The sequence below is a fragment of the Helianthus annuus genome, chromosome 6, assembly GCF_002127325.2.
Source record: "Helianthus annuus cultivar XRQ/B chromosome 6, HanXRQr2.0-SUNRISE, whole genome shotgun sequence".
Lineage (NCBI taxonomy): Eukaryota > Viridiplantae > Streptophyta > Magnoliopsida > Asterales > Asteraceae > Helianthus > Helianthus annuus.
This window is the reverse complement of record NC_035438.2, coordinates 51,454,127-51,469,006: the sequence shown is the minus strand read 5'-3', so window position 1 is coordinate 51,469,006 and position 14,880 is coordinate 51,454,127. Positions and strand designations below refer to the sequence as shown.

The 14,880-nt window shown below is 35.6% G+C and overlaps 1 protein-coding gene across 2 annotated transcripts; it reads left to right on the top strand.

Moving 5' to 3' along the window:
• Positions 1–1,388: 1,388 nt before the first annotated feature.
• On the top strand, positions 1,389–8,565 carry LOC110865445. 2 transcript variants are annotated; one of them, XM_022114690.2, is made up of 15 exons: positions 1,389–1,645; positions 2,437–2,972; positions 3,050–3,326; positions 3,417–3,730; positions 4,513–4,695; positions 4,783–5,523; positions 5,618–5,712; positions 5,790–5,849; positions 5,960–6,048; positions 6,132–6,659; positions 6,765–6,839; positions 6,934–7,004; positions 7,121–7,178; positions 7,306–7,510; positions 7,608–8,565. In XM_022114690.2, exons 2-15 carry the CDS (start codon positions 2,563–2,565, stop codon positions 8,219–8,221), a joined length of 3,720 nt encoding a protein of 1,239 aa, XP_021970382.1. In that variant the 5' UTR covers positions 1,389–1,645; positions 2,437–2,562; the 3' UTR covers positions 8,222–8,565. The 2 variants fall into 2 exon arrangements, with proteins under 2 accessions (XP_021970382.1, XP_021970383.1); XM_022114691.2 differs by having other exon boundaries at positions 1,390–1,645; positions 7,611–8,565.
• Positions 8,566–14,880: the final 6,315 nt, after the last annotated feature.

Sequence of the window (14,880 nt, the reverse complement as noted above, 5' to 3'; positions counted from 1 at the left end):
CACTGAATATTGACTCTTATTTTGATAGTTTAAACATCACGAAAAACATGTTTTACAATGGATTTTTCGATATGATATGAAAATGTTTTAAATGTATATAAACCACTATAAATTATGTATCAAATCAATCTAATCATTTTCATGTATTATTAACTAGCTTACAACCCCGTGTATTACACGCGTTGAATGATGAAAAATGTAAATTATAAACTTGTATATAATCCTTATTAATGAAATGACTTATTTAGATAAATTAGTAAAACAAAAGAACAGTTATATTTTCGTCACTTGTACATGTGATTTGATACTTTATTAGTAATTATTGTTTATATCCAAATACTATATTTTATCTTAACAAATATATTTGGTTAGGGTAAAATGAAAACTTCTACGAGTTGTGAGAACTTAGAGAACTCAACCTTACAAAAAGTTTTTTGAATTTTTTTTACAGAGGGTGTGAATGAGCGGTTAGAGATTCAAGGTGTTAAACTTTTTGATTTTGTATTTAAGTGGTTAAAACCACTAAAACATAGGGACTCAAAAAGTAATTTACTATTAATTAAATTTGAAATTATACGTTTGATCTCTAACTATATTAAATAATATTATACTTATTATATTATCTGATACATTTATATTTGTTATAGATAATTATTAATTAAACTTGAATTTAGACGTTTATCTCTAACTATATTAATTAATATTATAATATATTTTGTGTATAAAACTAATATGTAATACTATTATTAAAAGGGAGGAGGCACCAGAGAGTGACACGTGTACAAAAAGATTTTCATTTATTAGTATCGGAAGATATCAACATTTAATGAAAATAAACAAACAAACGTATCTAGCAAAACCCTACATATGAAGACATCATCTGGAGATTCTAACTAGAAGGATATAGTATTCGTTAGCTTGGTAAAGTATCTAAAATCTTTTACTAAACTAACTGAATATTGAACAAACTTTTTCCGATAATTAATTATCGATTAGATTAGGTAAAAAAAAAATTTATAAGCGAAACGCTATTAAATTTCTGAAAGATGTTTTGACAATCCATCTATAACCAAACTTCTTAGTAAATTCATATTAATTAATCATATTATTTTATAACTTCAGAAATTAGACCCAAGAAAAACTTTAAACATAGGGTGTTCATACTTTATACATATATCTATCTATCTATCTATCAAATATCTTAAAACCTAAAGAAGTAAATAAAAAGAAAAAAAGAAGAATAAAAAGTAAAAACATTAAAGGAAAAGACAGGCTTGAGCTATTGAAGCCGACTTGAAACTTGTTATTCCAACAACACCCATGTTGCACCCTCTTCATGCAACACAAACCATGGGCAAAACAGTAAATTCACACAGAGCCAACGCATCTCCGATCATAACACTGCGCTGCAATGGCTTCGTTCGATTACCTTAACCCCCAAACTCAAGAACACATAATATCATCATCATCATTATTACAACTACAATTACAATTATTATTATTATTATTAAAACAATATTTCAAAAACAAATAAATCGCAAATTTGCATAAATTTAACCTAATCGTAAATCCCCCAAAATTCGATCAGCTTCGTATAAACCCTAAAAGCACCAATTCTACACGCGATTTGCAGTTACAGCTAAAGGTATTTACGTATTCGATCTTGTTATTGTTTAATTATGTGGATTTTCATAGATTCTGCTTAATTTGATCGTTTAACTTTGGGTTTTTGCGTCGTTTCGGCTTCTAGGGTTTCAATTTGGTAAGATTTTAGGTAATTAGGGTTATACAGTTGTTAATTTATCTTGCATGTGTTTAATTTGTGAGTAGGTGAATTCCAGATCATAAGCTTGTATTGTTTATATTCAATTATGTAGTTAATTATTTTATTAGTGTGTTTGATGAGGAATATATAGTGTTATTTACTGGAAATGTATTGATAAAGTTATATGTTTAAGAATTAAGATGATTTATGTAGGAAATATCCATATGAAGTTAACCTTTTGGATTGGCATTAATTATGCTCAATAGTGAATTAGTGATCAGCCCGTCATATGAACTGTTGAGTATCCCGGAGAGAGATACGTGTATGTATTTTCTACGATATTGTACCGACACTCGCAAATATGTTAGATACGGGAGGTATTTTGTGCAGTACTTTTGGTATATAGACACTTTTGTAAACGTAACGCTTGTGATTATGAAGCTTTGTTTTAATGAATTTTAATTTGATGTACCGATGGGTACGCATAGGTTATACTTATTACCTATTTACAGGTTTATAGAGTGTGTAGACATTTTTGTGCATTGTGTGCCAATTACAAGAACTCAATCATAAACCGATTCACTTCTTAGCTTTTATATTATTAGAACCCAATCTGAAAGCGAATTACTTCAATGCGAATCTGAGGCTTGTACTATATCTTCAATTGTTAGGTTTTATTCTTCTTTTGCCATTGGGAAAACCGAGATTTACTTCCATGTGTTGTGACACGACAGTCTTGTCATGCACAACCGTGTTTTCAAGTCTTGTAACAGAGAGACTGTTTATGAACTGATGCAATGGCATCATCTGGTAAATTCGACATGTCCTCATCTGTTAGCACAGATAGGTCATTGTACAATTCTGCACGTGGGTCCTACACAGCCGCTTCACTGGACAGATCATCCAGTTTCCATGACAACATGGAAAATCCAATATTATCATCTCTTCCAAGCATGTCAAGAAGTGCCTCAACTGTCACACAAGTAGACGTTACCAACTTTTTTCAATGCTTGCGGTTTGACCCAAAGTCAATGGCGGCCGAACTTAAGTTCCACCGACATGGGGATTTTAAACGACTTGCAAGTGCTGTTTTTGGTTCACCGGATGAGTCACCGTCTGGTTCGTTGAAAGGAAATCTGTCTAATTTCTCCCCTGAGGATGTTAAGCGATTTAAGGCTGGTCTGCGTGAATCCACCATTAAAGCCAGGTATATATTTAATTATTTATATATCTTTGTAGGGTCAAAGATGTATACATGATGTAATATTTTTATAATGTATTTAGGGAACGGGTGAAGGCTTTCAGTGAGACGTTATCAGTGATCAACAAGTGTTTCCCAAGTATTCCGTCAAGGAAGCGATCAAGGCCAGACGTTTTACCTGGTGATCGTTCGAGTGGTTTACTCTTGAATCGTGCACCTATGGGGCAAGGTGTCGGTAAGATGGGTACCCAAAGTCATTCCCTCACACATGCTTTTGATTTTGAGAACCAGAAGGTTGAAGAAAGGGGTAAAAATGTCATTCCCAACAAACGAACCAGAACTTCAATGGTTGATCAAAGGGTTTGTAAATTGTAACTTTGTATAATGTTGGTGAATTTGCTATTTTTTTTTTGAACTTTTTTTATCTCATTTGGGAATTTACTAATACAGGTAGAGGTGCGTCCAAACACTCCTGCTAGATCATCTGTGAATATGGATAGGGATAAAGAAACGTCAAGACTTCCAAATGGAACCAGTTCTCAGGGCGAGGATCGGTCATTACCGATTGTAGCTGATGGTTGGGAAAAGGCGAAAATGAAGAAGAAACGTACCGGAATAAAAGCTGATACTGCTGCAAGTCCAAGGTCAATGTCAACAAAAGCTGTTGATGGATATCGAGAAGCCAAACAAGGAGTGCATGCAAGAGTGCATGCAAGGCATCTTCCTGATGCCATGTCACGGTTAAATGATTCCCATGGGTTAAGGTATAAATTCTCATACCTACAAGTAGGCTGTAAACGAACCGAACGAACACGAATTAATGAATGAATATGTTCATGAACGGTTCATGAACACTTACCGAACGGGATTTCTTCTTCGTGTTCGTTCATTAAGAAAATGAACATGTTCATGAACTGCTCATGAACACTTACCGAACGTAAACAAATGTAGACGAAAACAAACAAATGTTCTTGAACATAAACAAACAGACGAACGTTATATATTCATTCTAAAATAAAATCTGCATTTTCATCTGAAAGATTACGAAGAATTCACCAAAAATAAATAAGTATTTAACATAACTTTGCGAACATAATTGATCTAATCATCTTAAACATAATTAACAGAAGAATTAAGAAGTTTTGTCAAACTTTAACACAAACTGAAACTGAAATGCTCAAATGAGGAATGTTGGCAGAGGTGTATAGTATAACTATGGTTTCAAATTTTTAAAAACTAATACGCGATAAAACAAAAATATAACATAAAAAACCCTTTAAATGAACAAACAAAATGAACATAAACGAGCAAACATAAATGAACACATTACCAAACGTTCACGAACATAAACGAACGCAGCCACTGTTCATGTTCGTTTGTTTAACTTATCGAACGAAATTTCTTGTTCGTGTTTGTTCATATACTAAACGAACGAGCTACACGCCGAACGGTTCACGAACTGTTCGCCGAACGTTCGGTTCGTTTACAGCACTACCTACAAGTCATACATCATTGTGTTCAGTCTTTATGGTCAACTTTGATGTAGGCCAGGAACTGCTAATGGAACGGTTGGAGGTGGGAAAACTGACGGTCCAGCTCAGCAGGCAAGTATGGGCATGCGGTCTTCCATCCCACGGCCCGAGCAGGAGACTACAGCCCTTCTTCATGATAAAAGAGATAGAAGTACTAGCTCCGAAAAGGAAAGGACAAATCTCAGATCAGTTAACAAGTGAGATAATATGGGTTCTGTTGGCATTTATGTTTAAATACTCATATCTGTATCGTGTACTTATAATAGTCTCATCATGGCAACCAGGTCGAACGTACGAGAAGAGTTTATATCTGGTAGTCCTACTTCTAGCACAAAACTGCATGGGCCGGCTCGAGGTCCAAGATCAGGGCCTAAGTTATCAACGGTGATTCAACGGGCAACTGCTTCAAGTGATTGGGACCTGGTTCACGGTACAAACAAGAATTCCGGATCGTTCGCGTCCAGTAATCGTAAACGTACACCCTCAACACGCTCTCCATCTCCACCGGTAGCACAGTGGGCTGAGCGTAGGCCCCAGAAGATATCACGAACCGCAAGGAGAACCAACCTTGTTCCTATCTTATCTAGCAGTGACGAAGTCCCGGGTTTGGATAACACCAGTGATGTTACCGGTAGTGAAAGTGGGCCAGGGTTGTCGAAATGGTTTCCAGCGAATTCTCCTCAGCAGTTCAAGTCAAAAGGCGATCATTTCCCGTCATCTACGATATCCGAAAGTGAGGAATCCGGTGCTGCTGAAATCAGATCTAGAGACAAGGGAAAGAAGTCTGATGAAGTAGAAGAGAAAGGCGAACAAAATGTTCAAAAGGTGTCGACCTTATTCCCGCCAACAAGAAAGAATAAGGTGGTTAACGGGAAAGCTGTTGGTGATGGCGTTCGTAGAGCAGGTAGAACTGGGCGGGGTTTTGGTTCCGCACGAGGTGTTACACCGGCAGTAGAGAAGAACCGCAACATGGGAACTGCTAAACAACTTAGAACTGCTAGACTTAGTTTTGATAAGTCCGAAAGGTTGTTCGTTGTTGCTTCTCTATTTGAAGATAAAAATAGTACCTTTTTAGTTGCTGTATGTTAACGAAATATATATTGGTTGGTGATTTGACAGCAAGCCCGGCAGGCCTCCCACTAGGAAACTCTCTGACCGCAAAGCTTATACTCGTCAAAAGCATAGCACATTCAATGCTGCGGAAGATTTTTCGGGTATATGAAATGTTGACTTTTTTAAATGAAGCATTGTTGATCGTAGATTTCTTATATTTGTTCGTTATTTCTGCTAGTTGGCTCTGATGATGGACAAGAAGAGCTTCTGGCTGCGGCTAAAGCGGTTCTTAATCCTAGTACTGTTCTAAATCACCTCTTCTTACACACACACACACATATATATATATATATATGTTTCTTTGTTTGAGCACTTTGGTAAATCTAATTACTGGATCGGTGTTTACAGATCATGCTTTATCCAGTCCATTTTGGAGGCAAATGGAACCGCTTTTTGGTTTTGTATCTGATGTGGATATGTCCTGTTTAAAGCAACAGGTGATGGTTCTTCAGGTTTGTAAAGACAATATTAGATGTTGTAAATTGCAACTTTTAATTTACTTTTTTCTACTCTTATACAGGGAATCACTCACTCCAATATTAACACAATAAACCCAGTTCATCAAGACAATTACAGTTCTGGTACACTTCCTAACGGAACAGAAAACAGAAGCATTGAACCAACCGTTGGTCCGGAGGGAATTCCCCTTTGTCAGAGACTACTTTCTGCCCTAATTTTCGAAGAAGGAAATGACGGGCTTCCTTTTAGTGGGAACACTGACAACAAATTTAATGTTTATAGATCTTCATTTGAGTTTGAAACAGATGTAGAGCCAAATGCCGTCAATCATCAATCATTGCAGAGATGCGAACTTGGCGGACGTGGTACTTTTGGTGGTCATACAATAACTTCTACGCTGAGATCTTGTAACGAGTCCATGTCAGATTCGACAATTGCTACTGGTTTTGATCATTCCTACAATGGTCTACTTTCAGATCCAGCAATGACATCTGCCGTAACCTTTTCGGATTATCAGTATGGTAACATGCCATTAAATGAAAGACTCCTTGTAGAGATTCAGAGTATTGGACTCTATCCAGAACTTACGGTATGTGTTTTCTTTTCCTCACTCTCATGTGTTTTTTATTTTAATTTTTATGAAGCCAAAGAAAGTGCAATAATTTTTAACGGGAAACACTTTCGTTTTGGCCAGCCTGATCTACCATGTAACGGGAATGAAGACATTAGTGGAGAAATCCGCCGACTTGGAGAAAAACATCGTGAACAGGTAGGAGTCTACTGCAACTTAAATCTTTTTATTTGATGGAAAGTTCTGCACATTAAATATAAAAGCCTCGTCTCATGATCTACTCGATTAACAGGTTTCCCGAAAGAAAGACCTGCTTGAGAATCTTTTGGAGTCCACTAATGAAGCAAGGGAACTGCAAGAGAAGTGAGTTTTTTTTTTTTTTTTGGTGTGTGTGTGTGTGTTTCTCACCAAGTGACTTTGATCTCTCTGGCTTTTGTTCTCATATGGATATTCTAATAAGATCATCTGTGTGTTTGTAGGGAATTTGAACAACTTTGTATCGACAAGCTCACCGCAATTGCTTATCAGAAGTACATGGTAATGTTCATTGCTCACAATCTGCATCGTGTTAATTCTAGTTTGAACAACTATTAATGGGAATTCCTTTAAAAACGCCAAAGTCGTGATATCGATCTAATCCTTTTGTCTGTCAAATGTTCTTCAGAGTTGTTCTCATCCTAAAAGTGTTGGTAGCAAAGTAGCCAAGCAAGCCGCTGTAGGTTTTGTGAGACGCACACTGGACCGATGCCACGAATTTGAAGAAACAGGCAAAAGCTGCTTCAATGAGCCATTATATAAAGAAATGTTGCGGTCTGGTTCATCTCACTTAAACGACACACAAGTAGACACTGCAGCAGATAATGAATTTGGTAAAAATATATGGCACTACACATTATTCACACATATTTGCAATGTATTTTCTTTTCTTTGTGCATATGGTGATTTTGGTTCTTGTTTATAATGAAGTAGGTACACAGCTAAGCCCGTCGTTGAATAACCATGACGTGTATCCGTCTAGTGCATTCCACTTCTCTGAGCAAAGTAATGGCAAAAATGATAATATATGGTCAAGCAGGGTCAAAAAACGAGAGTTATACCTTGATGATGTTGTTGGCGGCAGTTCTTCAGGCATTGGAACAACAGTGTTAAATGGTGCAAAAGGAAAGAGAAGTGAAAGGGACGGTTTATCCAGAAATGGAGGCCCAAAAGTTGGGCGGCCTGCTTCTGGTAATGCTAAAGGTGAAAGAAAGAACAAAACAAAACCGAAACAGAAAACAACTCAATTGTCTTCTTCGTTCAATGGCCCAATCGGAAAGATTTCAGATCAAAACAGAACCTTTTCTTCAGTCGCTATGAAAAATAATACGATCAAAGAGAGCGATGAATACAAGTTACTGGAGAACACTGAGGAACCACTTGACTTTTCCCACCTGCAACTACCGGAAATGGATGTTCTTGGTGAGCAAGGGGAGGATATAGGCTCGTGGTTGAACATTGACGATGAAATATTACAAGATGACGACTTTATGGGACTCGAGATTCCTATGGATGATTTGTCAGATTTGAATATGATGGTCTGAACTCTGAAGTTGATCATGTTATGTTGTATAGACGTTCGTTATACCACTTACAGGTCCGACATAACTGCTGGTGTCAAAAAAACGGATTCTTTTCAGACCCCCTGAAAGAGTTTTAAGCAATACCTGTGTGGACTGGACGGCTTCCGGTGGTATGGATTTTGGTGATATTTAATATATAGTGACATAGTTTGTAAAAAAATCTTTTTGTTCTCTAAGCATAAGCTAGTTTGTTCTGCTCACTACATTTTAGAAAACAAGATTTATCGTTGTAGCATTTAAAGATCAGGGGACAATACCCCTTGTACATACAAATTATGTTCTCAATAAAATCACTTCATTCATAAGTCCACTGTTCCGTACTGGCGTGTGTGTGTGTGTATTTATCTCATCTTTTTCTTCATGCTTATTTTCTATGCCTTGGAGTTTCTATCTATCTTCAGGTACAGAAGACTACTGGGAAAGAAAATCATCTCTGTTCCTTTGAGGTATTATGTTTAGAATTACTGCATCCATTATTTTCATTAATGGATATTTGATTGTATTGATTTGAGTCTCTATAAGATTTATCTAGTTTGTTTATGTTGAAGGATATCTTAGATATCTGCTGTTATTGAGAAAAGTCAAACCATCTTATCGTGCGGACGGAATGACATCTCTTCTTTTTAAGTTTTGCCCAAGATTTTACTGTTCTGTTATAGTGAAGTATTATGATCAAATGTTCATCATCCGTTTCTATTTTCGACTTATGATACATTTATTTTCTTATCCTGATGTCTTTTATGTAGATTGAAAGCAGCCTTGGTTTTTGACATGGTTGCAGCATTTGTTGACCATCTTTCACCAGCTTATTTATCACACATTTGAACATATATAATAAATAATATTTTGGCATAAAAATAATAATTTGTTAAAGAAGGTTGATGTTTTATAGAACAGATAAAAGACTTGACTAACAAGTAACAACCTTTTTTCTTAACTATGAAGACAAAGATTGGTCATCTAGACTAATAATGGGGGGAAGCATCTCTAGTTTTTTCTTCTCTGAGAACCACTTGACCGGCATCACTTCAACCAAAAACTGCCCTCCGTTCCAGATGGCTGCCGAAACTTTAAGTATTTGGAAAACAAGGTGCAACTCGTATGACATAAAGATCGGGACTGTCAACGCCATTGTTGCTACTGTGAAAATGGCTTGTAGCAGAATATACATAAGCATCCGGTTTTGATCTCCAAGACACCCGCTTAACCGCCACCATACATTATTTTCCTTCTGTGCCTTTTTCGACCCTGAGATTTTGTAGAATTTTTTTGGTATATACGTTTTCGACCCCCGGTCGGAAATCTCAAGCTTCACCTGAAACAAACGAATCCACACCTTGGATCGATCTTTTAGCCTCTGCTTCACCTTTGAGAATCGACGTCCACCATACGAATTTTCTTCAGTGATCGACATCTTATCGTCTCATCATAACACATTCACAAATCTGAAATGCATAGAGTCTGATTTTGTGTTTGGTGATAGATTAGATGCACAAAACAAAGGGAAACTGATGGGGATTATATGAAATGATATGCACAAACACACAGAGAAGGGGGACTGGACATATGGAAATATACATAATTTATTATATAGGAATTAGGAAGGATCTCAAAATATGTAAATTCAGAATTTGTTCATGAATTTTAACCCTCAGTTTATATGGGCTGTGGTATAATAATATTCTTATGGATTCATAACCAACTTTATTACATTCCGTACACTTAAACATTAGCTCTTGAGCCTCCGAGCTTGTTTATACCCATAGTGAGTAGACGTATAAGCTTACACAATTAGACCACCCGTAGTGGGGTGGTATTTAAAAAAAAAAAAATTGAAAAAAACGCCCCCCCCCCCCCATTACACTAGGCGTTATTGGGCGTTTTTTTTTTTTGAAAAAACTTGTTGTTGGCGTTTTATTTAAAACGCTGAAGTGGGTCAAATGGAATTTGAATGTGGCCAATGGGAGTGGTCCAAGGTTTGACTAGCCAATGAGCAACTGTTTGCTTTTTTTTTGTTTAATGATTGGAAGGGGCGTTATTAGGCATTATTCCCACTACGCCACTTTTGCAATAACGCCCCATGCTGACTGGACTGCCACGTGTCGAATAATGCCCCATGGTAGGGGCATTATTTTGTTTAACCACTACACATGGTCTTAACAAAAAATACAATATTAATTATGAAACATGCCAGTCTATCTTTATGTATCAAATCATAGGCATCCCATTGGTTCATAAAAGTAAGCACCAAATTAATAAAAGATACCCAAAAACCAACAATGTTGCTAAGAATAATTTTGATGAATCCTAAGACAAAACTCTAAATAAGAGAAAAAAATATAAAATATATAGTATATGGACTTTAACCCGTAACCTTGTGGGTAGGACTATGCATGGGCTTGAAACCGAACTAAATAAGCTAAAAGAACCAGGAAATCGCATCGGTACATGTTTGGTCTCCGTCCGGTCCGGGTTGGATTCAAGCTAAGAGGCTTTCTATAAAATTCAAGTGATTCTTGTGACATCAAAGAACGGGACTAAAATGGATTCAAGCTAAAACAAATGATTTAGTGACAAGATCCGTTTAAATGATTTTTTTTCTTCATGTTACTACCTTGAGTTATAAATTCACACTTAAAAAGCATAAATCTCTATTCAAAATTGTATCAACTTTTTTTTTTTTTTTTCTAATCAAACATCGTATTTATCTACCAAATCTACATTAATGACATTTTACTAACAAAAGGTTAACTATGGTTCTATTGGTGCGTTTTTCTTGTTGTTCAAATTACGCAAACATTGTTTTAAGCCCTTATCTACAATCACACACCTTATATTGTAAGTCATTGTAGACGTATACTGTTGCTACAACAATTATGCAGTGGATGAAAGGCATATATTTATCTTTGGAGCAATGACGGACCCAGGAATTTTTTTCATGGGGCGCGAAATATTTAGGGGTCGTTTGCCTAAACTGAGCTGCCCACTTGATGATGAGAAGATGTCTCTACCTTGTTTATACCTAGACGTATGGTTCTTTGAATTCTGTAGCTACTTGCTTACGACGATGGCTCCTTAAACCCTTTAGTTGTTTTAGGATGGGAAGTGGGTTTTAACCCACCCCGTCATCATCAATTACTATTTCTATTTATTATATGATGCTAATTCTATAAATTACGTAGAAAATGGCATAAAATTAAGAAATTAAAGGTTTGTTTATATAATATCCAACCATCCATACCGCTTAATATTGTGCACTTTGTCCGTGATAAGTTCAAATATTTGGTTTATGAGTAGTCCACCATCCATACACACTTAATAGGGAAGTCCGCATCTCTTCTATAGTCGGTGCATCTAAAACATGTTGATATTAACGACCATACAATCTCTATGTCTTAGTATGTCTCTTGTAGAGTTAGTTGTGTTTCTAAAGTAGGAAAGAGAACATGCATAGTAGATTGGTAGGGGTTGTATGGGCGTGTTTTGCTGGTGTGGGCCGACCCCATTCAAAGCAGATGAACCGTCATTGTTTATATTAAAATAATGAGTCACATGTGAAGGTGGTTGAGTAGAAAAACAAGATGGAATTAAAAACGAAGGTTGTGTAGATGGACTTTTTTTGCATGTTGTAGACTACCTAGAGGATATCAACCTTGGTTATATAACATTAAAAAAATAAGTGGAGAGTGGGGTCATGGACGAGATAGGTGTGTTATGTGTAGATGCGGGTTGAGGTGGGTTAGGCCCTTAACTCGCGAATATTTAAGAAAAAAAAGTTAATTACACAGATGGACCTTGTGATTTATAGCTAGTTTTATATTTGGGTATTAACTTTTTTTAACAGGTTCAGGTTCTATGGTTTTGATTTTGTAAAACCTTTGAGTATTAAGGCTAACTTTTAGGGCTGCAAACGAACAGAACGAACACGAACACGACCTTGTTCGTGTTCGTTTGTTAAGGATTTCATGTGTTCACGAACACTTACCGAACGAGATTTTTTGTTCGTGTTCGTTTGTTAAGGAAATGAACTTGTTCGTGTTTGTTTGTTAATTTAGGTACCGAACACAAACGAACGTTCATGAACGCACACAGACGCAAACGAACACAAACAAACGTTAATGAACATAAACAAACGAACATATATTTACTTTCGAAGATGATCATAACAAAAAAAAAACACTAAGTAGATCCACCCAAAATATACCAAGCTAATTATCCAAACTTGAGTAGCTTAATATATAATTTTTATAAACATAACTAACACAAAGTAGTGTCTCAAAACTTCATCTTAAACTTCAAGTCTCCATTTAATCCACCAAAATAACCTTGAGATCGTCTATAACCAAAATAAACTTGAATTCGTCTAACCATCATCAAGTAAGCTCAACACATATGACATAAACAAACGATAAAATATAAGTTGGGCCATACAATATAATATAATATAAGTTGGGTAATAAAATAAAATAAAAAATATATACATATATATGTATATATTCCTATACACGAACATACAAACGAACATAAACAAACGAACACAAATGAACGTAAACGAACACATTACCGAACGTTCACGAACACAAATGAACGAACATGGCCTTTGTTCATGTTCGTTCATTTAACTAAACGAACGAAATTTTTTGTTCGTGTTCGTTCATTTATTAAACGAACGAACACAAACGAACTTCCCGCTGCACGGTTCATGAACTGTTCGCTGAAAGTTCAGTTCGTTTGCAACCCTACTAACTTTTGTTAAATTTTCTGTTAAGATCAGATAAAATGACTAAAATATCTTTTACTCAAAAGAAAAACTACAAGGAATATTCATGTAAATTTCCTAAATTTAATAGACTGGGGTTGTTTGTGTAAATTTACTTAAAATCAAAATAAATAAATAATTAAAAAATGAACTAAACCCCTTCGTTCACACCTCTCATTTTCCGGCACCACTCAGACCACAATCGCCGACCCAACGAACCCCACCTCTTTTCATGCACAAACGGCAAACCGAGCCACCTTCCAACACTCCTCGCCACTCCAGAATACGCTATCATTACATGTTACACAAAAACCTAGTTGATTAGAATCCTTACGTAAATAACACTAGTGCCTTGTGTAGAATTTGATTGTGACAGTTACAAGTAGTTGTTGTAAGTTTGTCATCTGGTGGAGAGTCTGAAGGGATAATTAATATTTTGAGATTGAATACATCTCTCATGTTATTTAGTTATTTTAAGGTTGATAATGCATGGCGATTGTATTTATTTAATAAATATAATATAATATAAATGCTAATAGAGCTTTTTAATTTAATAAATGTTTATACGTTTCTTGTAAGCGCCACTATGGTTACAAAGGCTTTCTTAGCCTAAAATATGTCGTAAGCAAGTCCTCATGTTTAACTTAAATAAGTTGTGACGGAGAGATTAATGCAAATCATTATAAACGATATGGTTGTTTTATTACAATAATAAAAGGATTAGGATCAAATACAAAGGCTCTTTATTGTAAGAAGGATACAAAGACTTCTAAAAAAACCCACTACAAAAAAAAAAAAAAAAAAAAAAAAAAAAAAAAACTAAACACCCACCACCACCCAAAAACCTAAACCCCCTCCTCACCCACCACAAAAATATATATTTTTTTGTCGAGAGGGTTTTTTTGGGAAGGGGGGGGGTTAGGTTTTTGGGTGGGGGTGGGGGGTTTAGGTTTTTGGGTGGTGGTGGGGGGTTTAGGTTTTTGGGTGGTGGTGGGGTGGAGGTGGAGGTGAGTGTTTAGGTTGATGTAGTGGGTTTAGGTTTTAGGTTATTGAACACTTATCACTCTATAAATCCTTCTTACAATTAGGAGTTTTTGTAGAATAACTTAACCCTAATAAGAACATAACTACACTTTTTGCGTAAATATTAATATGATTATCTAACGACGAAAATTCATACATAAAGTTAAATTACATGTCTTCTAGTAGCATTGACATAGAGAAATAAAGTTAATTATGTTGTCGAAGCAACATAGATTATTTGTATTGTGCATAGTACCATTAACTAAAGAGAAAATATGGAATGAAGTTGTGGTAATAATTCCATATTAATCCGAATCAATCTATACGCTCCCATTTAATAATAAAATTCCGGCAAGAAGCATACATGTACCGTAATGCACATCTCCATGGGTATCCGATAACCATGTATGTATGGGTAGAACCAACAATTTAATAGCAAAAGCAATAAAAGATTCAATATATACATAATATGATTTTCAAAGCCGAAGGATACAACTCATTAAATGACCTTTCAAAACTTAATGTTGATTGATTAGAACCAAATAATCTGACACCCAAAACTCCCATTAAGAGAAAAAAAAACCCAGTCGTGTACAAAATAAATTATGTGGCTGAGTAGAGACGCTTATTTCCTCTCCACATGGATAGAAGTAAATGACGATATTTATAGGTTGTTCAAGAAACAATACCATCTTATAACATTCCTTAATTGTTAAAGTACGTTTATAATTGTAAGAGGATTTACAATGGAGCCTTTATATCCTTCTATATAAGAAAACCCTTCTCTAGATTTTATTAATTTTTTAAAAAATCTCACATCCAACTCTTTAACTCTATC